Source organism: Planococcus citri, chromosome 4 (assembly GCF_950023065.1).
Source record: "Planococcus citri chromosome 4, ihPlaCitr1.1, whole genome shotgun sequence".
Taxonomy (NCBI): Eukaryota; Metazoa; Arthropoda; class Insecta; order Hemiptera; family Pseudococcidae; genus Planococcus; species Planococcus citri.
In genome coordinates, this window is record NC_088680.1 from 44,133,906 (window position 1) to 44,161,837 (window position 27,932).

A 27,932-nucleotide genomic window follows, 5' to 3' on the forward strand; every position below is an offset into this window, starting at 1 on the left:
CGCCTACCCCTACCAGATTGATCTGATCCTTCAGATAAAACCCTAAAAAATTTCGATTCATTGATCATTCTGGTTACTCAAAGTACCAGCACTTGACCTTTTGCTAAATAATAATTTTCGAATCCGTTCGAAATAGTTTTAATTTTAACGTTATTTATTTATTTATTATTTTTTTCCTTTTTTTTTTTTTTTTTACCAATCATGTACGGAGCAATATTATTCGCGTTATTTTTATTAGCAATATTATCGTTTATAATTGTTTATAAATATTTTGCTTCGAGTTCGACGAGTATCGAAAGTACCATTAAAGGACCAGTTCCACTACCCATTATCGGCAGTTTACATTTACTCGGCAAGTATCCGACTCCTTTCGAAGGATTCACTGCGTTGTCGAAAATTTACGGTGACATTTATTCGATTTATTTGGGTAGCGCGAGGTGTGTAGTGGTGAATAATTTCGCGTTAATTAAAGAAGTTTTAATCAAAAAAGGTGTTCAGTTCGGAGGCAGACCGAATTATATCAGATATCACAAGCTCTTCGGCGGAGATCGAAATAACTGTGAGTAATTTTTTAATAATTTTTTTGTTATTTTAATTCGTTTAATTTTAGTGTGATTTTTTTTTTTTTTGCTTAATAACGTTGTTTTATCATTATCGAGTGTTTTTTGATTCTGTTTAAATGATTCCTCGAAAACCAAAATACGTGAAAATAATTATAAATTTTTAAATGGCCAATTTTAATAAATAAAACCGGTTTCGAATTAATTCACGAAATTTTTTGAAATTTCTAAAAACGTATTTTTTTAGCTAGAGATTAATTTTTAAAAATCAAAACGAAGTCAGAAGTGCATCTAACTTTTTGATATTTTACTAAAGGAGGGTATTAAAAATATGATAGATATAAAAGTGCATTTAATCAAACAATATTTGAATCAAAATTTCCATCTAGAAGGGTTTTGTTGAAATCCAAAAACATATTAAGCATTGATCTCGTGTCTTTTTTTCTAAAAAAATAAATTTTTCAATTTTAAAGTACCAAAAAATATTTTTTTTATTTTTATTTTATCAGTGAGCAGTAATTTAGCAATTATTTTTACAAGTACATTGTGTTTTTTCTCTATTCATTTCTGCAAATCAATTAATTATAAAGTCAAAGAGAAAAAAAGTTGCAAAATTTTTCCAAAATCTAAAATATGTGAAAATAATTCATTTTTTTTTACATAAAAATTAACAAAATTTAGTCAGTAATGCTACAAAAAGAAGTGATTTTGAATTAAAAATTCGGCTATTTTGATTTTTAATAAATTTGTAGAAAAAATCTTTCAAATATGCTCTATACTCTCTTTTTTTTCAAATTGCATATTGTGATTGGAAAATGCAGCTACCTAAACTTACTTATCGTGACAAAATTCGAAAAATTGTTTCAACTTTGGGTGCTCGTTTCTTAACCAATTGTCAAAGCATTTGCAAGAGTCTAAAAATGAATGATGTTTGTGAACATGTTTTCTTACCAAAATAAGAAAAGAAAGTCAGTTTTTTTTTTATCAAAAATGAATGTGCTGATTTTGAAAAATGGTAAATCAGAATTTCGTTAAGTTGTAAAGTTTTTTAAAATGAATTCTAGTTATTTTTAAAATATTTTGTAAGAATTTAATTCAAATTCACCTCATTAATTTTTTTTTCAATTTATTTTACGAATTTATTTGGTGTAATATTAGTAAAAGAATCATTTGGAATTTGATCGCATTTTGGAGGAAGGAGAGAAAGAGGAGAGAACCAAAAAGAAGCGAAAATTGGTCGGAATTCTGTCAATTGGTGGGAAAAGGGGGGAAGGAAATTCCAGGAAAACATTTTAAAAATTCTTCTTCAAACAGTCTCAAATTTATGAAAATGAATTAGAATTATTTGAATTGAATAAAAAACGAACTAACAAAGTAGGTACCTACACTCGTTTCAAGCTCTTTCGCATAGAAAAATTCTAAAACTTAATCAATCAGAAACATTGTAAACTATAAAATGCAATAAAACTAGAATCATAATAAAAATCAATGTTGAATTATTTGTGCCAAGGCTCGATATATCTTTTCAAAATAGTTACTACTTCGGATCTACGGGTTCTTCAAAATATCCGTTTGAAAAAAAAAAAACAACATCCACCACTGAAAAATCACTCTCGTCGTAATGGGTATCGAAATTCGTACTTCGTACACACGTCAGTTGAATTTTAAAACTTGTTGCAAGAAAATCCTCCCAGTCTGCGGGCTAATCTGATGTACATAAAAATTAATTAGCGAAACGCACCTAATTAAAAATCTCATCAAAAGCCGACCACCACAGTAACCGCTGGTGTCGTTATAAAAGAAGAATTTTACCGATATCCTGGAAATGAAGATGAAGAGTTCAAAAATTTTTACGAATTTTTCAAATAAGTAGGTACTCAGGTACCTATCTAAGATAAATCGGGTTAATAAGATTTTGTGTTTTGTGATTAACATGTTTTAAAATAGAGGGAATCGCGAATTGCAAATAATTACCTAAGTATTTAAGTAATCGAAAGATGATTAAGAATGCAACTTTAGATTCCAAGCATAAAACATGGGGAATTTTGTTTTCCGCAATTTTGGCTAGTTAATGAAAATAGGTAGATAAAATTAAAAGGGTAATGTAGGTCACAATTGGACCAGGAAATTCACATTTGTTGTTCTATAGTTTGAAAACCCCTTAATTTTCAATTCATAGAAAGACAAAATAATTTATTTTTTATGGAAAAAATCGTGTTCAATTGAAACATCAAAATCTAATGTATCTAACCCATCAATGATTTTATTAAATTATTTGCTAATCAATCTTTTTCAAAAATGAAACTGAACCTCGGTGTTTTCAAAAAAAAGAAAATGGCAAAATGTCTCATTTGAAAATTGAGAAAAAAATGATCGATTATTGGTCTCGTGGTTTTTATTTAATGGACAAGAAGAAAGAAAAAAAGAAGGAAATTTAGGACGGAGGGAGGGAGGGAGGGAGGGAAGGTGAAGCTGATCTAATCTAAAAATTGTCCACTGGTTCATTTTGAGTGTTTCGAGAAAATTTTTTCAATTTTTTTTTTATACGATAAATCAATTTTATTTGACAGAAAAAAAATGAAAATTTAATGGTCGAATCTTTTTAACAAAAAAATAAAAAACATCTAAACTCTCTGAAAATTGAGTCAAACATTTGAGAATAAAAAACAAGAAATGAAATCGGATTTTCCCATTAAAATGGGTCGATCACTATAAAAAATAAATTTGTTCTACGAATCGTGAATTTTCTGTAATTTACAAAAGTCCATTCTCGATTTGATGAAATCGTAATCAAAATTCAAAGATGCGTCATACCTATTGCCCTAATTTATAAAGTCACATATTTGTCATTCCGGAGAACGCTTCTGTATTGAAAGTATTTCTTTCGTCATCTTTTGATTCAATGATATGTTTGTGTAGCTTGAAAGTTCATTCATTGGTTTCATCTCGATTTAGAATCTTCTAAATTGTTCTGAAAGAGGTATTTGAATTCTATAAAAACTACCTACGGATTCATTCATTTCAATTTCAACAAATTTTTTTCAGTGCAGCAAAAAAATGGTAAATTTTCACTTGAAAATCTCCAAAAAGTTAGTGTAACATCTCATAACTTCAGATTTTAATGCTCAAAAAATAGCTGTCAATGTCAATGATTTGAAAATAAATAAAATTTAAACAACCCTAACTATTCAACATTTTTTTTTTTTTTTTTTTTTTAAATAAAAAAAGGAAACTTTGTGGGGTTTTGAGGAAATTGAAATCAACAAAATTAATCAAGAGCAATGAAATTTATGCTAAAAATCAATCTACCTGTCTAGGTATTTATCAATTTTTTGAAAGAATAATTTTTTTCTATTATTTTTATTTTTTTTAAAATCATTTTCACCATTTTCTTTGTCGTTCTCAATTTCTAAAAATAATTTTTCAGTTTTTTTAATTTTTTAAATTACTTTTGTGATTTTTTTTTACAGTTGTTCGTTGTTTCCAATTTACAAAGTTTTTCTTTTTTTATCACTTTTTTCACGACTGAAATCAAAACATTTCTATTTTACCCATTTTACCTACTACTTACTCCATTATTTTTAGCATACCCCATGGCATTTCTTTCTCGTGCGACTCTCTCTCCTCCCCTCCCCTCCCCTCCCCTAAAAGAAACTATCATTACCAATTTTCAACCCTTTGTATGTCTTTTTCCAGAACCGTCACATACCCAGGGCAGGGCAGGAATTTTGCTGTAGCAAAATAGTTTGTATTTCAAATTGTTCTTTTGACTCTAAAAAAATGACTTACGAATTTGAGAACATTGTTCTGAATTTTATTTTCAATGAGGCTTAAAATTGTTCCTGGTAGTCTCACTCATTTTCGGTCCAATTTTAGGATACACTTTATCTACGTTCCTGGCCAATTTTGGTCAATTAAAGAACCCGAAATACGCTCTCCTGCACTCTCTTCGTGCTTCCCTTATATCCTGGTTAGAATTTCATTTAGTTACCCCGACTGAAATATTCGTCATGCCACGACCCTACTTTCTTCTTAAGCTTTCCCAGAAAAAAGTCTGGAAAAAAAGTTCGTAACTCGTTATAATAGAGACACATTTTCCGCCTCATTTATTATGTCTTTTAAGCCTTTGCCCATGTCCAATCTTGCGAGCTAATTTAGTAATAGAAATCACTTTCTTTCTATTCTGTACTTCGATATACCTCCGAAGAAAATAACATTCTTATGATAAACAAATACAAAATTATTTAGGTTAAAAAATGAAACCCGTTATATTCGCTGGAAAAGAACGACTCGTCGCAAGATATTTTCCTGCTTGTAAATGGGCGAAAACGTGTGCGCGAAAATTGCTGAAAAATGCATTTTCAAGGTTTCCCATTTATGCTCTACTAGCCTACAAAATATCGATTTAACATTGAAATAATAAAATTGACCACATGTAGCGGCTGTCTGTCTGTATATAGCCTACATGGGCCTATGGACATGACGCGTGGACGATGCGACGAGTCGAAAAATGCGTGGATTGCGACGAATAGACAATTTATCTATTATTGGCATTAATGACGGGAAATAATACTTGAAATTGTGAGATCAATATTGGTGAAAAATAGAAAGAAAATCGAAATACAATGACATAGACGAGAAAGAATTTGATAAATTGGTTTTTGATAAGATATACCTACTTGAGTCAAATTCAATATAAAACACAAATATCGATGATCGGTGTATGATGGATTTTCGATAAAAAAAACGACAATAACAAAATCGTATTGTGACGGATTTCCCACATACTATTTGAGCGTGATTTATAGCATCGTATTTCGTAAAGTAGGTGAAAAAAACTAGGTGAAAAAAATACTCGCGTATACGCGAGACGTAATGTAAGACATCGTGTCTGATAAATATCGTCGACTAATCAAAACGAGTGCAACAATATTCACGTCACATGATTGTGTGTCGTGTAGGGTAAGGGGTGTAGGCGAGTACTTTTCGATGATGGAAAAAGTGATTTCATTTAATTACCAATTTTTACAGTTTCCGTTTCCTATAAACTAAAAAAAAAAAGATAGGATTAGAGTACGAATTATGTATTTGTATTTTTTGATAGTCGTTCGCGGAGGTTTTGTGAAACGTGTAACAAGTCATACTCGACAATCGACCCACAAGCCACGTTTTCCCTTTAGTTTATATAGTTTATCGAAATATAGGTATTCCAAATTATTGAACTTGCACATACTGTAAATCGCACGTTTATGTATACTTTATTACCTTATCAGCGATACAATTGTGTTACAAATTGCTCGTGCAACGAAAACGAAATTTTTCACAAGTTCGCCAGCCTATATACCTACCTAAAAATTCTAAGATAACGAATAGAATAAAATTTCGTTAATTTTGCCAGCAAAACACGTGTAGAGGTACCTGTTAGCGTAAGAATACTACACGGAAAACATTAACACGGTGTACGAGTCCACGAGAGTAATTTTATGTAATCTTCGATAGTGCATGATTCACATGTCAAGGATTTGTATCGTCTACGAGAACGTTTTTCTGCACTACGTATTCCTATGTGATAAAAATGTACTACGATGCTAATTGCATTTACGAAAAAATTATCGTTTTTTTATGAGAAATTAAAAAAAGAAATTATGCACCTATGTAAAGAAATTATACCTACCTAGTAGATACCTATTGTCGAGGTTTATTTGCAATTTGAAAAAAAATTAAGAAAAAGTTGGAAATTACCAAAACACGAGATGTAAAAAATGAACTTTCCTCATTTTTTAATTCGTTTCTTGAATTATTCCTTTGGTTGTACACGATTGAAGCCGAGTCCTCAAACCCAAGACCAAACTTAACTGGCGATATAGGTGGGCCACATTCGTTCCTCCCCTTCCTCCCGCATCCTGGTAGAAAATTGATCCTCTGGCAGACAAAATTATAAGTTCTGGACGACGAAGGACGTAGAACTTTCAAAAGGGATGAATTTTTTTGAGGTGAAAATTTAAAATGAGTAATTTCATTGAATAATATCGTACATACCTACAATTTTGATTAATTTTCAACGATGAAAAAATTTACTGTGAAACGTTTCGCGGTCACTCGTTTGCCAACTTTGGTAATTTTTCTACCAGAAAATTAGAGCTGGGAGATGCTCAAACCAAAAATTAAGAGTCTCAAAGGGTTTTCATTTTTTCTAAGTAGTGCAAAAATTGCATAAACTGATGAAAAAATAAAAATAGAAACTATGTACTGTAAATCTTAAAATACGCAACAGCAAATTTTTTTCGGTCATATTTCAAACAGCATACGCACGTTGAAGGCCAATTTTTAAAAAATGAATTATCAAAAGTGGTTTTTTTAGGGGGGGGCACTATTTTTCTGAAATAAATGCTCCAGAATCTCTAAATTTGCAATAGGGCAGTCACAACTCGAGGAATACATTCTTTTTTTTTTGGTTCATACCTATTCGAAAATCTGACACATTTTTAGGGCATTCTTATACATGAATAAAAAAATTGTATTCTTTGAAATCCATTCTTTTTTTTTTTTTTTTACAAAAAACTCTAAAACCTTAAAACGTTTAATTGGACTGCTAGGCTCATTTTTGACACGAGGGATGAAAAATGTATTTTTTTGCCCAAATTTTTTCCTAAAGAAATATCTAGGTAGCCAGGTTTAAAATCTCGATAGGTGCAATATTGCAGCTACATCCTTGGGAATATCTTTTCTAGGTCATATTATGATTACCTCCTTTGGAGACAAAATTTGACATCTAAACAAGATTCTAATTCAAATACTACCATGAAGGGGGTTTTTCAGGAAATAAATTGATCACTTGATTTTTTCATCAATTTATGTCATTTTTGGAATACCTATTTTGAGAAATTGTGTTTGGGCAACTGGTATGTTTTTACTGGAAAATCACCCTTCAAATTCCTATAAGTATTTTGATTTAAAAAAAAAAAAAAAAAAAAAAAAAAAACATTTTTGAAGGAGGACGAGGTGAATTGTAAAATGTGCACAGCAAAATTTTAACTCAAAAATTCACACACTTTTCGCAAAAACGGTAAAAATCAAATGTTAAACACTTTTTTTTCCTTTTCTTATTATTAAATTGTAACGTATTTACGTCCACGAAACGTGAATGCTCTCGTAAGTAATTCATTTCAAGATAAAAGGTGTACTCAATTCATTCAGCTCACTGTTTGGTGTAAAAACGTATCCAGGCACAGGCACAGACACATTTTTCAATTAAAAAAAAAATATGTATATAATTGAAACAAGTTTTCCAAAGATCAACACTAACAATTATTGTATAATTACGAAAGTCAGCTGATAAATAAAAATGTAGAATGCATTGATCGGTCGCATCATCGTAGAAAAATATACTGTACCCAGTCGCGAGTCTCAAAGAAGACAACATTTAAACATGTGACTCGTTGATGTAAGAAATATTCAAATTGAGGTAAATTACAAGAGGTCGACATCTCGAGAGTATGCACATAAGGACATTATAATTTTTTGAAAAAATACAGAGGTCAAATTCACCAACAATTTTTTATTTATAATTCAATAACTTTTAACTATAGTGCATTTAAAATTTTCCACAACACTGTGTAACCTCAGCCTCTAAAATCATTCAATGAAGAAGTGAAAAGGTCATAATAAGCTCAAGAATGAGCTTCGCCATAAACCTCTCAATTTTTAAAATCTCAATCTAAACTCACATAAAAGGTTTAAGGATTCCTCATCTTTTTATTTAAATTATTCGCTGGTGACCTTGAATAAGTAAAATATAGAAGGATTGTATTGACAAAGCCTGCCATAAAAAATACATATTTCCCACCCCCTTTCCCCTTCTGGTGGGTAACTAAAAGAGAATTTTTACTAGGAAGCTTAATTCACTCGAAATTTTAGTTTGAAATTCAAAGTCCAATTTTCAAACTTCTTTTACGAATCATCTTTCTTTTAATCATTGAATTTCGTTGTAGATAAATTCAAAAAAAAATTACATTCGAGGACCGAGGACGAGAAGAAGAGTGGTTTGAATCGTTCATAGACTCGAAATAAAAAAGTTTATTGTTTTGAACTCTCCATGCGAGCGATCAAAACGAGACTTGAGCCTTTATAATGTATAGTGGAAGGGGTGGCTATACTTTTCTTTTGGTTTTTCTGAAATTTACCTAATTTGGATATTGAAGGGGCAGCGGTTTATTATGCCGAAAAATGAAGTTTCTGAACACTTACATGAAGGTAAGTTAGATAAACTGCGAATAAAAAAACAGTATCTACATCATTTTACACAGACATATGTACCACAAATTAACCCAATTATATTCTCATATCTTTGTCCATGTACAGGTAGGTACAACGGCATTTTATCGTTTCTTAATCGTTTTAAAATTAAGACGATTGCAATGTACTTATTTAGGCTAAATTATTGTTTCATTGGGAGAAGTTCGCGGATTTTTTTTTCAAAGTACATACATAAGATACAAATAGTGTATTAACCCCAAAAGTTCAAATATATAAAGTCCATAGATTACCTATACACCGTATACACATAATCGAATATAATTAAACATAGTGACCGATTTAAAGTATTATTTTTATACACTAATTCATTGGAAAACAAGCCGCTACTTATAAGTAAATAACTCGCCACGCTTATCAGTTGTTTATTAACAAAGTTTTTTTTTCTCTTATTCTAATAACATTATTTTTCCAACATATGTAATTCAGTCAGACAATGACTAAGGAATTCAGACAGACTTACCTATATATCTTATAATCATTCATTAGGCTGTGCTTATCACTGTGCGTGCGGAAGGTAATGTTTATTACGACGTCGAATCGTCGACGAGACTATACTTATTTTACCTAATATGTATGTAGATCTACCTATACAGTTAGGTAGGTAATAAGTATTCATAACTGAGTCAGTTTTCTCATCACTCAAAGGACTAGAATGAACTTTACACATATTCTGCAACCAAAAAAGGTACCAATATCAGAAAAGATTGCCACAAGACTAGCCAGATACGTTTTTAGACCTCTTGATCATCCTTTTAAAAAATCTTAAATGTAAAAAAAAAATCAAAATATTTGTTTTTGAGAAGGAAAACGTTTTTTATTTTGGTCAATTTTTTACAAACAAATATGTACAATAACAACGATGAAACGGAACAATGCAAAAATTATAATATTACCTAGGGTAAATGTGCCTAAGTTTGCGCGCTTCCTAAGATTGCGCAGTAACGATTTCTCAGAACCAGTGAGAGTTACAACATTGATACCGCCTTTACTTGAAAGAAGAATCAAAATGACCATACTTCACGTTTTTTGGTGATGGTAGCACCAAGTGTCGCGAAATGACAAGCGAAAAACTTTTTTTTCAAATTTTTTTATAACTTTTCCAATAAAAGTCGCATGTGAAAATTTTTATGGAAATGGCAGTAGAAATCTAAATGAGCTATTTTTAGATTCGTCATTGTCTGGGGATTATAACAAGCACATATTTCAAGTACTTTCTGCTTTAATTAGGTTTCAATTTTTCAATTTTTTAAAAAAACACCCCTGTGCCTAAGATTGCGATTTTTATTTTTTGCTACTTTTCTAAGACTAATAATGATACTTTTCAAAATTATCATTAAGAATCCAATTTATTTGAATGAAATGACACCTTATACACGTATATCGAGTTTACTCCTTGTCAAAAACTAGGGAGAAATGGGGGTAATGCTGGAAATACCAGATATGAGCGCATTTCCAGTGTGGTTCACTCAGAAGTTTCAAATGCACGTTCGTGTGAGACATTTTGTTTGCTTTCATCATAAATTAAACAATATTGACGAATTTCTATGTTTTTCACTGGTGCACAATCTTGAGAAGGTGAATGCGCAATCTTAGGAAGGCATATGCCTAAGTTTGCGCATTTGACTTTTTTTGGTTTTTGGTCAAAATATCAAAAACTAAATCGATTAAAAATTTCATTTCTGGGGCAAATCATAGCCAAATGTTTGAGGAACCTTCTGTACAAATTTCAATATTCTAGCTGCTTTTCATAAAAAGTAGTGGCTGTTTGAAAATTAGGTGCGCAAACTTAGGCACATTTACCCTATACCTAATTGACGGGCTTGATGGAAGAAGGGCCTCGTTGTAAAAACCTAGTTTTGAGAAAAACGCGTTTAAAGCTTTACTTTTGTTGGAAAACAGGTAGAGAGGTATGAATAAAACGTCATGTAGTTTGCTCTAGGAGCAAGATCATGAACTGAAAATCACACCCAAGGTAGTCAAGACTTCGAGGAGTTCAAATCACCAAAGAGCAGAAAAAGGGCCTCCGGGCGCTGAGGTCCCTTTTCCATCAGACCCGTCAATTTCAACCATGATCGATCGTACGAAATCGAGAAATAAATTTTTGAGATTGAAATTAATTTTTCGTTTCAAACATGATCGATCAGAAAAGGCATCGAAAATCGTGAATAAATCGATTTTTGAGGTTCGATAAATCGATTTTCGATCTTGATCAATTTTTGAACGAGAAGTTTGTTTTTGAGGTTAAAACAATTGATTTTTCATTTCGATCATTCAGAATCGAAAGACGCAAATAAATCGATTTCAGGAGTTCGATTATTCGATACGTATTCGATTTTTGATTATGATAAATCTTCAACCGGTGACTTTGAAATTGACTTTTCTTTGCAAACATGATCGATCATATGGAATTAAAAATCGCAAATGGATCGATTTTTGGGGTTCGATAAATCGATTTTTGATTTTACATCAATTTTCTACCGAAATGTCTGTTATTGAGGTTGAAACAATTGATTTTCCATTTCGGACATGCTATCATATGGAATCGAAAATCGCGAATAAATCGATTTTTAGAGTTCGATTATTCGATTTTTAATCAACAGGTCTATTTTTGAGATTGAATACCTTGATTTCTCATTTCGAACATGCGATCATTCAGAATCGAAAAACGCAAATAAATCGATTTTAGGAGTTCGATTATTCGATTTTTGATTATGATAAATTTTCAAGTTCAACCGGTGACTTTGAAATTGAAATTGATCTTTCATTTCAAACATAATTGATCATATGAAATTAAAAATCGCAAATGAATCGATTTTTGGGTTCGATTAATCGATTTTACAGATCTAATTACTTTTTCATTTTTTGTGAAATTTGCAATCTACCAAGTACCAGCCCAAAAGTATCTACGTAGGATACCTGCAAGGTGTACTGCAACAGAATAACTTCTGTTCACTAGTAACACGAGGTAATACCACCTTGAGTTCATGCATCTGTGTTTGCCTAGTTTTTGTATTCAAGGAGCGCAAGTTGTGCTCGCATAAGAAACATTTTCGATGTTGCTCTGCGATTCAACCATGCATCGCTTTAAAAAATGTATGAGCTTTGAACTGTTTCTCCTCATTTATCACAGATTCTTGAAATAAGTATTAGGTGAATTCTATTCCAAGCTTCTGAATCAAAATCTCATTTTTTAGCCAAAATGAACCGATTCAACAATTGGAAGTAGGGCCTCGAGGAAGGAATAGATTTTCATGGGTACCAAAATAATGGCTGTCCAGTGTCCAATTGTTCATTTTTTATTGAAATCGTATGAAGAAAAACAGCTTTGAAATTGTCCCCAGAATCTTTTTCCAACTTTTTTCTGTACTGACTTTCCCTCTCTACAGCGCAGCCCAGCCCAACATTATTCAATAGGTAACACTTGAAACTCGACACAAATTCAACGAAAAATTTAATTTTCTCTCTGACAAAACTTTGCCCTCTGCCAAGTCTCAAAAAATAGGAACTAAGAAGACGCAATTTTGTATCAAAATACATCACATCTTCATCAACCCTGAAATTTAATATCCAATACAGGTTCTTTCCATCTCGATTTGAACTTTATGCTTGCGTATTGTAAGACGTTAAATATAAGTAAACTTTAAAAAAGCTACAGTAATGATTCATCGCTAGTGAAAGACTTCTTACGCAACATTCCTCAAAATTGCTACGCTGATAAGAGAAAATTCTCGAAATTTTTTCATCTATTTTAAGAACAAAACTTGATATATGTCACGTACGGTACCTACTATGAGCCAAGTCAAGTCGAAGGCATACAAAAAAGAGGCTGGACATTGATACAAGTAATCACTTTCACCAATGATTCGAGATATTCCATTGGTATCCTTTGATACTTATGTAGAACGATAGGTACGTCCTCTTCAATGGTGGGTACTGGGTGAGCTATATTGAATTCTATCTTATCCAGTACCTACCTAGTTCAGTCGATTCCTATGGTTGAAATGGTCGCCTATTTTTAACGTATTTGCCAAAACGTTTTTCGCACGTGCGTTGTAAAAAGAGAAAAAAAATAATAAAAAAGTTGTTTTTTAATTGCACGTGTTACCTACATATTTTTAGCCAAGTCTACACATATACAGAAAGCTACGGTAAATACTCACATATTTAGATTCTAGCCTTAATTTCCGCGATTCCAATCCTTGATCAGTGTACTCTTACCTAGACCTAGACCTAGAGTATAATAATGTGAAATTTTAGAAACAAAATGTTATTAAATTTTTCGATATCGCGACCCTAACCATGAATTATGTACGGCGTGAACAATAGCGATAAATATCCGGGTTAGTTATTTTTTTACCAATATTACATCATAGTATAAATACTAATCAAAAAATAATCTAGTCACCCAAAAGATTAGCATTTTTAGGATGAAAAAAAAAGAAGTAAATCAGGTTCCATTATCATCAAAAGAGTTATACAATGTAGTACACGTATAGGTATTAAATTTTTAAAAACCAGCGCCAGCGTTTCCAAAAAATATATGTTTCAAGTAGCGTGAAACTAGTTTGAAAAAAAAGAAGCTACACGGCGCTAAACTACATTTTGATGATACCGGTCCAAGAATTAGGAAATTTTAAATTTATAATCCTTATATTCATTATGTACCTCGGCTCAGATGGCCAATTAAGTAGACTTTGTAGGAAACTGGTTCTTTTAAAATTTCGAATATAAATCTACAAATAGTAGGTACTTAAAAAATGGTGGATAATTTGCCAACCCTTTGAATGATATTTATAAATAGGTACATAGGAAAATTCTGGGATTAATTCGAAAACTGATCGTAATCTATAGGTTCTCGTGATTCGTTAGGAGGTTTAATTATCGTAAAGTGAGATCAAACGATTGAAGGAACTGTTCAAAATGCTAGAAAATTTACCTAAAGGGTTTAATTTTTTCAACGTGAAAAGGCGATGGGTCGAAGTGGCCCATCGCCATTAAAATCTAAGACCGTGTTCAATTTGAAAACTGAAGGGATGTATACTAATCAAAAGATTTTGAGAAAGAAAACGTGAATACCTTCTATCACATTTTAAAATGAAGGAATTACCCAACCAGTTTTGGGGAAAATGTCCCAATTTCAAAACATAGAATTCGATATTCTACGCCGATCTAGACCATTGTCATCAAAATCCAAGACCATTTTTAGGGTTCTTCTGAGCAGTTAAAAATTTGCAAAAAGCTAATTTTCGGGTACATTCGTGGTTTGAAAATTTTTTCTTCTCAAATACCTATTTCGCTTTAATTATACCAAAATTTACAAAACGTGTCATTTCTGAAATTGGGGAAATAATTTTTAACGCAGTGGCGCCATTTTTTTTAACCATCATTGTCAATTTCCAAAAACCTAAAAAATTTATGTTTTTGACTAGGTACCTATGTTTTCTCAATTTTCTAAATTTGCGAATAATGACCAAAAAGTTGGCACGACTGCGTGTCAAAATATTTCCTCAATTACAAAAATAATATCTTTCGATGTCTTGGCATAGTTAATGCAAAATATTTGCGAAGAAAAAAATTTCAAAATACGAATTTACCAGTCTCTTTGATTTGTAAATTGAGCAAAAAACCATCTGAAGTGTTTCTTGCTCATTTTTTGATGAAGGCACACCCACTCTAGTATGGCCAAAAATGGATTTCGATTTTAACTTCTCAAAAATATAATTCGTCTTTTCAATTTATTATTTCAACATTTCTCTTATTGGGGGGGGGGGGGATATTCTGCATACCTAACCTACCTGTTCAAATTTGCTACATTTTTCGTTTAAAAACATGAACCCATCAATAGTCAATATTATGTGTATGTTGATGATGATGACAAATCTACTTGCTTGATTATTGTACAGCAATTGATCTGTTTTCAATCGAATTGAATCATTTACGAACGATTGGGGATTAAATAAATTGATTGATTTCGAAAATACGTGAAATCCCTAAAAATTGAGCTTACACTCAAATCGATTATGACTGCATTTTTTCTGGGTTTACCTTATTCTAAAAAGGAAATTTTTTGAACATTCACTATCTTGGTGAATCATTTGCAAACGGATCAATTACATGATTTACGATTGATTCGGTTTTTGTGAAACTATTGCATAGGAATTGATCTGTATTCAAGCGAAGTGAATCAAATCGAATCGAAGCATTCACAATCGATTGGCGATTGAACAAACTGATTGATTTTTAGGTGAATCATTGACTCGTTCGCGAACGAATTGATTCATTTACTCAATTTTTGATGAACCATTCGAAAACGAATCGATTCATTTACTTAATTTTTGGTGGATCATTCACGAACGAATTGAATTATTTTTTGTGACTCGTTCGCGGACGAATCAATTCGTATTCAAGTGACTCGTTCGCGAACAAATCGATTCGTATTCAAGTGACTCGTTCGCCAACGAATCGATTTATTTACTCAATTTTTGATGAATCATTCGCGAACGAATCGATTCGTATTTAAGTGACTCGTTCGCGAACGAATCGATTGATTTACTCAATTTTTGATGAATCATTCGCGAACGAGATGATTCGTATTAGTGACTCATTCGCGAACGAATCGATTCATTTACTCAATTTTTGATGAATCATTCACGAACGAATTGAATCATTTTTTGTGAATCATTCGCGAACGAATCGATTCGTATTCAAGTGACTCGTTCGCGAACGAATCGATTCATTTACTCAATTTTTGATGAATCATTCACGAACGAATTGAATTATTTTTTGTGAATCATTCGTTAACGAATCGATTCGTATTCACGTGATTCGTTCGCGAACGAATCGATTCATTTACTCAATTTTTGATGAATCATTCACGAACGAATTGAATTATTTTTTGTGAATCATTCGTTAACGAATCGATTCGTATTCACGTGATTCGTTCGCGAACGAATCGATTTATTTACACAATTTTTGATGAATCATTCACGAACGAATTGAATTATTTTTTGCGAATCATTCGCAAACGAATTGATTTATAAATTAAAGAATTGATCAATTCTTTGGCTATATGGTTCTTTCAAAAAATTGATCAGTTCGATTCATGAATGATTCACCAAAAGTTGAGAGTCATATTAGTACTTTACAGGAATCATACAGACCTAGTGAGATTTCAAGTTTCATCGAAATCGGTTCAGCCGTTTTCTAGGTAGGTAATGAGTTTTTTTAAATGTTGAAAAAATTTTGTCGCTTGATAAACTTGGAAACTTTGAGCTTTTGGAACTTGGTAATGATACCGAAATGTTTGGCAAGTATCCTATAGTAGTGAAATTTCCAATTTGATCAAAATCGATTCAGCCGTTGCTGAGAAATTCATGTTTAATGAATTTTATGCAAAGTCATCCCATGAAAATTTCAAAGAGCTCAATAATTTTGTTTGCAATTACTACGCCCGAAAGCTGCGAACTTTTGGATCATGATGAAAGTCCAACATTATAGGAATGGTGATAAATATTAATTGTACTCTTACTGGTCCAATTTCCTTTCCTTTATTTAGTAAGAGCATATTCATGCCACTGTTTTGGTTCCATCTTTCCAGCTACCCTCAAGGTTCTAGAGCCTTCTATAAAATGATTGCATCATTTTGAACTAATTTCAAAAGTTTCACATTTACTATGTTAGAAAGTAGGCCTAGTTACGCACTTGTATATTTATCGATGAATTACAATCCACCATTCAGGACGATGCTTTCGTAAGGTATAAGTATTTACTTTCAACACGTTGCCTCGCGTCATCGTCGCCTTCATCCTTGAGCTAAATCCGCGAGAGTTCTAAATTTAGAATTAATATCCTGAAATACATATTTTTGAGAGAAAAAAATTGATAAATTATAATCTACGAATTCCTGACTCTATTTTTACCCCGTCAAAGTACTTAATAAATGAGTAATAATAATGTATAACCATCTAGAAAGTAAAACAAGAAATGCATCTAACGCATCGTTTCGTACATCAACTGCAAGTAGGTAGGTATTCCAAGAATCTATGTACCACTCTGTAGGAAGAGGCAAAGTGAGATAAAAACTGCAACAGGTTGCATTTGCGTGCAAATGCAAATTTGTTCAAGATTGTATACACATGTTCGAATATATGTGACCTCACAAAAGCAAAAGTTATTTTAAAACCGAAGTTAATATAGGTAGGTATAGTATACGGCATAGGTTAGGTTATATAGACTGGAAACCTGATAAATAATTACCTTCACGTAGGGTATGAAAGTTCATAGAAAATATTCGCGACACGCCATTATGTGATCGATACGATCAATAGGAGGTGTTTATTGCACAATCTATCGTCGTGAAATTCTTTCTCCTAGGTAGGTAGGTAGGTATATGACAATAATGAAGGAGAAAAAACACCTAGCTCGTAGGATGCGAATTCTGTGAACTCGGCCGAGGTAACAGTATTTTCATTAATAATTATCTCACGTATGAAATTTTATTATTTAACCTTGAACTTTTAGACCTACTCCATATACTTTATATTGTGATGTGTTTACATATACCGTTCGTTCAATGGCGTCTCGTGTGATAATACTTCCTCTTTTTATTTTTATTATTTTAATTTTTTTTTCATCTACGCCGATCGATACAATGTCTTGGCTAATTACGTAAGAATTTTTTTTTTTTTCATTTTTCCCTCCAAATTTCTCGCGGATCACTTCCGATAACGTATACATACCCCGTTATACCTACCATACCTACCTACGTAAATAGTAAGGAACTTATGACGAACGTTATGTAATTCTTCGTCGCGCTTATTTACATACGTAAACAATTTTTTAGCTAGAAAATTGGTAAAATACGTATACGAAAGAAATACACGTGAGCGAGTACTTATGTCTGTGTAACGCATGAATAGTTAACGGAAACCAGTCACATGCAAAATATGCATGCACCTTGAAGAAAGTATACGTACAACTATGTACACAGATGCATCATCGTGATGTTTATTAATGCATATTGAATGAACAATTTTTTTCTTAGAGTTTGCATTCCTTAAGTACCGATTATTGATTCAAAGAAAATACAAGTACTTCGGTAAAATTATTAAAATTTTACACGAGTTTTCAAGTTTTTGGCGCCATCAATGAATTATCACGATGACGAAATTCGCGGGTATTTCCTTCGGACTGACTGAAATTTTTCTAACGCGTTTGACATGTTTCAACTTCGATATAATGATCGTGTTTAAAAATAATTATGTCTGAAATTTTTTCGTGACGTGATGATGAATTTCAAAAAAAAAAAAAAAAAAAAACCTGAAGAAATTGCAACTGGAAAATTCTTACAGAGAAATGAAAAATAAAGCTGATTAATGACTTATCATTCATTTCTTTTTTTTTTATAACTCCTATTTGTCCTATTGCCAGAACATATCTGGTAAAATGACATGGAGTGGGTTCATTTTGAGTTTATGGTTTTATCCCATATGACGGACGCCTTCTTACTTAATTGACTTGCCATTGAAGATTTATCAATCGCTCAATTTATCTACTGACAATATATAGAAGAGTCGAAGATGAAGCAGTGGGAGAGTATTGAAATATTTTCGACTTGTGATGATGTGTTTTTATACTGAAAGTCATTCTAAAAAGGAAAATTTGAAACCATTATTCACTATAAGAAGGAAAATATCCGAATCAGCAGAAAAATTTTGAGTCCAAATAAAGCTAGATCGAAAATTTGAAAGAGCACGTAAAATACCCCATCAACAAAAATTTGAAAAGCTAAAGTTTTTCTAAAAAAATGGAGTGGAGTGCAAAAAAAATCGTGTCTATAGTTCTATAAAAAGACAAATTTTTTAAAAATATCGACTGATGAAAAAAATGACAAAAAATGAGAATTTTCCAACCGGTACAAAAAATTTTGGACTGGGCAAAGTCGAATCAGAAAGGGGCTTGGTCCATTATTTTTCACAAAAAAACTGAAAATTAGATCAAAAGGTTTGTTCATAAAGAAAAGTTATGAATTTTAAAATTTTCAAACATTTTTGGTAGTTTTATATACTTAGGTACCTATTAAAATGTTTTTCGAGTGTGAACGATTTTTGCTGCCAAAAATTTGGAACACTTGAACAAACCTAAATTAACGTAAAAAGCTAAAATTAAAAAAATTCCACAAATAGGGTGAAAATGAAATTTAGTTCTGTAACTCAAATTTACCATCTGTGTGGCCCTTCCGATCGATTTGACGCACATTTTTTCAGGTTCAAGTCTAAAATTGTCTCCGGACATCTATTTTTGAAAAAAAAAAACATGCTACACGAACAATAAATTGGCAAAAACGTTGAAATTTGGTTTGTATCCAATTTCTAACGCTTGTATGTAGTTGTAAATCCAAGTTTTTATTTTTTCAATTTTTGTTCTTATGTTTCATTTTTGTTTCATTTTTATTTTTTTACATTTTTTTTATTATTTCTTTTCTTTTTTTTTCTTTTCCTATTTTTTTAGTTTTCATTTTTCATTTTTTTATTTTATATTTTTTATTTTTTCTCTCATTTTTAGCCTAAATTTGATTTTAAAAAATTCACCAAAAATCGAAAAAAGCACTTTAGCACTTGAAATTTTGACAGGTGATCAATTTTTGCTTGATCTTTCGATCTACCTTTGTACAGTTTGAAAAATGTTGTGCAAGTCCTATGTTGAAACGAAAAATCTGCGATTTCAGCTGACCTGTCAATCAAAATGGCCGCCATTTTGTAAGTAGGGCCACTTTTTTTTTGAGTACAAGGGCTAGAAATGTTCCTTAGGACTCCCCCTTCAAGAAAAAAGTTGTCCCGGAGGATCGACGGGGGGGTGCAATTTATCCTTAAGTGGGCTCCCCGACTAATCTATCAGTGAATGAAAATTAATATATCAGAATAGATTTCAGAGTTGTACCTAGTCTTAGGATAGAAGATATCTTCAGAAATATTGACAAGAAGAGCTGATTTTTTTTTTTTGAATTTTTTAAACTCCTCGTTTAGAGAATTTTGTCAGAAAAAATTGTTAACATCGCCAATTTTTTCGTAGAATGCACGATTGCGAACTCCATTACAAATTTCCAATAATTGTTTTCAACTCTTTATACTCTCCAATAAACAAATGGATCATTTCTGTGAACTGCTTACCACGTGTTAACACTAAAAACCATTTAAGTACATAAAATTTGCATTCATCTGTAACGATCATGACTGCAAAGCTCAAACTGAATGTAAATTAAATGCATTCTAGGATTCTAGGTACCTACCTACCTAATCAATATTCAACAGCGAAACCAAATTTTCGATCAAGCTGATGCCAAATTTCAGTATATTAGATCAGTGAGATAATGAACTTAAGTGATAACACAAAATTTGAAATTTCCTACCTACTTGGAAAAATACTCAAAAATCCACTAGGTACCTATTTCAAAATTCCCAAGTTACCTAGCTGTACTACGAAAAATCAGACTTCAGACTTCCTAAAATTAATTGATTTGGGCTTACTGTGCTCGGTCTTGACCAAAACTTCATCGGCAGATCTGTAGATTCGTATAAAACGCAATTGGTCTGGTTTTTCTGAACAAAAACCCATGCTTAGAACACACGACCACAAAATATTTACTACGATTTGGATTCGCATCGTAAAAAATGGTAAATTTTTCAGACTGGAACGTAAAATTGTAACATTGACACGTGCTCTTATTTTTTTTGCTGCTTTGACATAACACATGTTGACCAGTTACAAAAATATTGGAATGTTTTCACGATATTATAACCGTTTGAAATGAATGAAAAAACATCTAGGTACCTACCTAATCTGGCAATGGACATACGTTCGAATTAAAAGTCGTTCCATTATGGAAATATTTTATGGATCCTGAATTAGTCATTATCACTAGTATATTCAGCTATCCAACTATTAAATTCATTATATACATACACTGGTCTGTCTAGGTACCTATACATAAATAATCAAATTAAAAAATCTAATACGCAAATTGTCTGGTTTGTTTTTACAGCTCTAGCCTTATGCGATTGGTCTTCGTTACAAGAGACCAGAAGACACATCGCGAGGATCTACTGCTCGCCCAGATTCACCTCGTATAATTACCAACTACTCACGACCATATCCTCAAACGAACTGGAACACTTTATCGTCGAGCTGCAATCGAAATGCACCCAAGACCGCAACGTGATCTACCTAAAGCCTATAGTTTTAGCCGCCTGCGCCAACATGTTCACCCAATACATGTGCACGGTGCGATTCCCATACGATTTGAAATCGTTCCAGAACATAGTCAGATACTACGACGAGGTATTCTGGGATATAAATCAAGGATACGCTGTCGACTTCATGCCTTGGCTTTCGCCTTTGTATTATCGCCACATGAATAAGCTCTCGTGGTGGGCCGGCGAAGTACGAAAATTCATCATGCAGCACATCGTCAACGAGCACCTAAGCACGATCGACTACGAAGAACCACCTCGCGACTTTACCGACGCTCTTCTCCAGAATTTGAAAACCGATTCGCAGCTCACTTGGCAACACATTATGTTCGAACTGGAGGATTTCCTCGGTGGTCATTCGGCTGTTGGAAATCTAGTCATGTTGACCTTAGTCAGTTTGGTCAAATATCCATATGTGAAGAAACGAATCGAAGAGGAAATCCAAGCGGTTACCGGGGGCTCCAGAAATGTCGGAATGCAGGATAAGTCTGAAATGGCTTACACCGAGGCGACCGTTTTCGAAACTTTGAGGGTTACCTCGTCGCCTATTGTTCCTCACGTTGCTACTCAAGATACAGAATTAGGAGGTGAGTCTTATACATCCAACTTTATTTCTAGCCACAAATCATCGTGTTCGAAATCGTGGGTACGAGTTCAGTTCAAGTTCAATTCGTGATTACCTAACGTTATGGCCACGATTTATTCCGTATTTATAGTAAAATTAATAAAAATCGATCCCCAACCCCCAGGCAGTTGGTCTTCAATAAACTGAATGTAAGGAAGACGTAAAAATCCAGTTTCGTAGTTTTCTTACGATTGGAATGGTGGGAGCCGGGAGGGGGGAGGTCGAGGCGGAATGCTGTATTAATTTTTATAAGGATGAGAAATCAAGGTACAAAATAACCAAAATCGCAAAAACTTTCAAACTGAAAAAAAAAATTAATACTTTTTTGTGTTTTTTCAACTTGAATCTTTTTTATAAATGGCACTAAACAGTTTGCATAAAAAATAGTACGAGTTTTACGACAATCACTTGGTCGATCATATTTTGATATTGGAAAAAAAAGAAAGAAAGTTGAAAAAATTTGAAAAAAATTTTTTAAAAATAAAATACAGAAAAATTTAGGATTACGATAATATTAACCGAAATCATTCAAGACAATTTTAATACCTATTGTGATAAATATTAGGTACACTGAAATTTATAGAAAACTGGAACCAACATTTTTTTTTCAATATCTAACAAGGGAACCTCATGAGGTGTCACACTACGATTTGAACGAGACCGCGATTTTTGGAAAGAGCATAGTCTAAAACCCCCAAAACCAAATTTTCAGCTGCCCAAGTTCATTTCTCGATTTTTGGCGAATTTTTGAAAATTCAAAATTGACTGTTTTTGGCGATTTATGCTTTTTTTAAAAGTGCGTACTTGATCAGTAAAAATGGTCAAAATAAGTCCCAAAACTAATATTATTTACCCTAATCCAAATTTTACCATTTCCAGCCATTCGGGAGCCTCCAACGCGATTTTTCAATTTCTCCAGAATTTTGAATTTGCTCCAGAAGGCGTGAATATGCAGTTGGGCAGCTAAAAATCGAGTTGTATATTACACTCGACCTGTTTAACGAGTTTATCCACATTTGAGCCGATTTTGAGAGTGACACCTCAAGAGTGGCTTTTTGACCAGCTTTTTTCAAAATTAAAAAATTCAAAAAATCAAAAGTTTCCCGTTTGTGTGGAAATTTTTGAAATTCACACGAATCGCTGTATTTTGTTCAAAACTAACCCCCCCCCCATCCAAATTTCACAATTTCCCGCCATTCTGGAGCCTCCAGCGCGATTTTTCAATTTCTCCAGAATTTTGAATCTTTTGATTTTTTTTGATTTTTTAATTCTGAAAAAAGCTGGTCAAAAAGCCACTCTTGAGATGTCACTCTCAAAATCGGCTCAAATGTGGATAAGCTCGTTAAACAGGTCGAGTCTAATACACAACTCGATTTTTAGCTGCCCAACTTCATATTCACGCCTTCTGGAGCAAATTCAAAATCCTGGAGAAATTGAAAAATCACGTTGGAGGCTCCAGAATGGCTGGAAATGGTAAAATTTGGATTAGGGTAATTAATATTAGTTTTGGGACTTATTTTGACCATTTTTACTGATCAAGCACGTACTTTTTTAAAAAAGGCATAAATCGCCAAAAACAGTCAATTTTGAATTTTCAAAAATTCGCCCAAAATCGAAAATGAACTTGGGCAGCTGAAAATTTGGTTTTGGGGGTCTTAGACTATGCTCTTTCCAAAAATCGCGGTCCCGTTCAAATCGTAGTGTGACACCTCAAGAAGTTCCCTTGTAAGTAGGTAGAGAGGATTTTTTTTTATGAAAACTCGAAAACCATGATCAAAATATCATGATACAAACTAATTTTAATTTATGAAAAGATTTGAAAAATAAACGATTTCAATTCCCGAGAATCATTGAAAATTTTGAGTAGGTACCTTAAGTATTCAAAAAAAAAAAGTAAAAGTAAAAGATTGAAAAATGAGTTTGCCGAAAAAAAAACATTTGGAGATGGTTGCAATGAAAGCATTTTTCTAAAATAATATGTAAGTATATGGAGCACCCCCCTCTTCTCTCAAAAAAAAATTAGGAAACTAGAAATTTCATTTTTTTTTTTTAAATAGAAAAATTGTGGGGGAAATGGATTTGTTTTTGAAAAAATTGGTAGCTTAAGGTATCCATCATAAGGCCAAAAAATTATGCAGATCTAATCGCACCAACAAGATTAATTTTCTAGTCGCTATAAGTGTTTGAAAAATGAACAAGTTGAGGAAAAAAGCAAACATTTAATCAAATAGGCGGAAGAAAACTAAAAACTTCATAAAATGCAAGATGAAAAAATACTCAAGTTATTCAATCCAACTTCATAATATTACTCATTTAGTCAAAATAACAAAACATTATTTTGTTGCAAAAAAAAAAAAATGAAAAAAATGTGTATAGGTACCTACTGTTATTTTTTGGATAAAAAATAATTACAAGTGTCGCGTCATCTTATCAAAAAAATGATTCAAACAACGGAAGCAATTTTTCAAGATGAGAAAACAAAAAAAAACTAAAGATGAAAATAAAAACAAAAAAATTAAACAAAATGTAACAAATTGTTTGAAAATTAAAATTTCTTAAAGAAATCAAACATTCTTTTAATTTAAAAAAAAAAAAAAAATTAAAAAATTTGTAGTTGACCAAAAAAAGTTGAAAGACACAATAAAAAAGTGTTCTTTTCAAAGAATTTAGCTTTTTAGCTCCTTAACGAATGCTCCCTTTTGAATCCTATCACTCTCAGAAAAATGATATTATATGTCAAGATTCTGCCAGATCCCAGATATGTAGAAAAGATGCAAGGATGATAAACTAAATTTTTCATCAGCTCTATTAAACTGAGCCCAAATTCACTCATCTCGGTTATTTTCCATCATGAATTACACCCACGATCAATTTTACAAAATAGACGATAAATCTACGAATAAATTTTGAACAGATTACAGCTAGTTACTTCTCAAAACCAGTTCACTGCAAGTATAAAGTTTTGTTTACAAAACAAGAGGAATCTATTTTTACACTTATTTTGTTTACCTACTCAAAAAAAAAAAAAAAAAGATAAAATTTCTAGAAAAAAAAATCTCGTAAAATTACCACAACACGAATAAATATAAATAGATCATCGACCGACGAACTCTAACTATCCAACCACAAATTTCGGACACTCGATGACATCACCTCTATTACCTACAGACATAATCGCCTCGTCGGTCTCCGACCGGCTGGCAAATGGCAATTGGCATTAATCAAGCCATAATTTTTCATATTTGATTTTTTTTTTGTTCGCAGGTCATTTCATAGAAAAAGGAACCTGTGTCATATTAAATAATTACGAGCTGAATAAAAGTTGCGAATATTGGGAAAAACCAGCGGAATTCTTACCAGAAAGATTTATCAAAGATGGAAAAGTCGTCAAACCGGCACATTTTATACCATTTGGCACCGGTAAGCGAACGTGCATCGGTCAACAGTTAGTTAGCGGATTCTCCTTCGTTTTAGTGGCCGGTATAGTGCAACATTTCGATATCGAATTAACCACCACTAAGAACCTGTGTGCAAAGGCAGCCTGCGTAGCTTTACCCCCGGATACCTTTCCTATTGTACTGAAAACCAAAAGAAAATCTTCGTAAGGCTGACTTATAAGTGCATACAGCTGACATTCGAGGCGATCTGAAAACTATAACGCCACCATTTTTTCATAGTTCCTGTTCTAATGTAGAGAGATATGGTGGAGATACAACTTCAATAGGTGCTTAATTTTTAAGTAAATTTCTTTTGTTATGCGTTAAAATATTGAAGCTCAAAGCTACGTATAATAAGTATAGGTGAAAAAAAAATCCTAAGCGATTGGTGAATATGGCTCAAAAGCCATATGTTAAAGCGTAAGTCTACCAGCTGTGTTATACTAGGTATAATGGCTCATAGAGCTACAGAACGAGGTAAAAAAAAAAAAAAAAAAAAGTCAACGAGAATGTCGTGGATTTTTCCATTACATACGACCTCCTCCCCCTTCGCTCCCTCGCCCAAATATCTGTCGTCGTTACCCTTACACGTGTGCTAATTTTCGTACATACAATGTGATAATAGTGCCACTGTATAATTATGTTAGTAATACAATTTCCGTTTTGAAATCGTCTCTCTTCCTATCGACGATGTACAAAATTCTCATGATAATTCTTTACTCGCCCTGGTCGCCCTATGCACGAACTTACATTATAAATTAATTAACCTGCTGGAAATTTGACTTATTAATCAACCGGTTCAATCGAGCAATTAGTTCAAAATTTAATTACGGAAACACGTTTAATTAACAAGTTGCATATATACACTTTCGATGTTGTTTATCATATTTTCGACGTTGTTCATCTTATCTTCTTCTCCCTCCTCCCCTCCCATATTCTGATTAATCAATCAGAGCGTCGAAAGTGGAAACATTTTAGTATGATGGGGAATTGAAAATTGGTCATTTTTGTTTTACCGAGTTTTATATTCTACCAACGGTACGAGATTTGAATTTTGAATATATCCTTTGTTTCAACTCCTCCCTCTCCCTTATTTCGCAAAAATGTATTCGAAAAATTGGTGATTTCTTTGCCTGAATTTTTTGATTTAAAAAAAAGATTTAAATGGTACCTACCTAGTCAAATATCACCTATTTTAGCACCCCCCCCCCCCTCCCACGGATTAAACTTCAAAAAAAGCATTTACGAATCAACAGGCCACTTTATAAAATTACTTCCCTATTTCCTACTTATCTTTTTGAAAAATTACACACCCAGTAGGTATAAAAAAATGTAAAAAAAAATTGAGTAGCAAGAAGCCATATTCTCCTATTTTGGAACAATTGGGGCAGAGGGTCTGTAATTTCTTCGCAACCGCAAATGCAACAAAAATTGTGCACCAGTCCATGTTCACATCTAATCAGCCAAGGTCGAATCTCGTACTTCTGTTTATTTTAACCAGTAATTTTCGTTAAGAAATGTTTCTACACTTTGAGTATTACATTTTTGTGTATTTTTTTTTCAATTTTTCATTTGTTTTTATAATTTATTTAGAGAATTATTTATTTTGATATTCCATCACAAAAGACGACAAATAGGTCTACATTTTAGTTTAATTTATACAAATATGTGTTATTTCTACTTATTTTATGAAAATTACCTTTATTTTATTTTTTTTCGAATTTGGGATTGAGAAAACTTTCATTTATTTCATAGTTTAAAAATTAAGCGTAAGTATTACAAGGTATGTAGAAATTTTATCAAAGTGGTTTCAAATTACCCGATTTGAAATTTGAAATTTTGAAATCCGTCCAAACAAAGGTGTTGTTTGTTCAGAGAAACATTCAGGTGAAAAAAAATATATGTAAATGAAAATAAGTGAATTAAATTATTTTATTTTAGGTCATTTGATACCAAATTTTTAAAATGTTAGTTTTTATCATAGTCTAAATATAATAATAACGCTTGTTATTTATTTAATTTATTCATTTCCTTATTTATATGCGTGTATAAGGAAGTCGATGAGTGCGCAGTTATTGTTTTGTAACTCTAAAGGACTTTAAATGATCTCAGTATTATAAAATAAATTTTTTGAGTTGAACTTTCATAACTTTTTTTCTTGTAAAAAATTTCATAAAGAAGCAATGTAAATATGTACCTTTATACACTAGAACATTTAGCTTGAGAAAATTTTTTGAAAAACCCATCTTGCTAAATACCCACAATATTATAATGCGTTAAGCTTTTTGCATTGCTTCGATACCCAAGATGGTTATGATGATAATTTTTATACCTACCTATCTAAATAGACTTAGAGGCGATTGCGTTGTATTTAAACACGTGTTTAAATATTTATTTTATATAATTTAATTCGAAACTTGTGCATTTAATTTTACATTGATTTTGTACTCATTTTTACAACGTGAATTTTTTGTACTGAAATTTTTTTCTTCTTTGTTCTTATTTGTTTATAAAAATGCATTGTAAATAATTCTTTTTGTTAAAAAATTGTACAAGTTATTAAAAAATGCTTTTTAATACAAATTTTTATTTTATGATCAATTTTTCATTTCTTATTGCTCGTGTGTGGGTGAAATAATCAAATTGATGACGCCGCTAGATATCCACAGTATAATCTGTTGGAATATATTACCAGGATATAAATTAAAAGGTGTTTTTTGCCGTACATTGTATAGGTGACCTTGAA

General features: G+C 32.1%; 1 protein-coding gene across 1 annotated transcript; it reads left to right on the forward strand.

Annotated features, from left to right (window-relative positions):
- The first annotated feature begins 84 nt into the window (after window positions 1-84).
- On the forward strand, window positions 85-27,783 carry LOC135844191 (cytochrome P450 307a1-like). The gene is made up of 3 exons (XM_065362332.1): window positions 85-559; window positions 20,917-21,711; window positions 25,014-27,783. Exons 1-3 carry the CDS (start codon window positions 202-204, stop codon window positions 25,352-25,354), a joined length of 1,494 nt encoding a protein of 497 aa, XP_065218404.1. The 5' UTR covers window positions 85-201; the 3' UTR covers window positions 25,355-27,783.
- The last annotated feature ends 149 nt before the right edge of the window (window positions 27,784-27,932 follow it).

Coding starts and splice junctions, on each gene's coding strand:
- LOC135844191 (XM_065362332.1), top strand. CDS start 202: ATGTACGGAGCAATATTATTCGCGTTATTTTTATTAGCAATATTATCG. Junction 560..20,916: donor CGGCGGAGATCGAAATAACT/GTGAGTAATTTT, acceptor TTGTTTTTACAG/CTCTAGCCTTATGCGATTGG. Junction 21,712..25,013: donor TCAAGATACAGAATTAGGAG/GTGAGTCTTATA, acceptor TTTTGTTCGCAG/GTCATTTCATAGAAAAAGGA.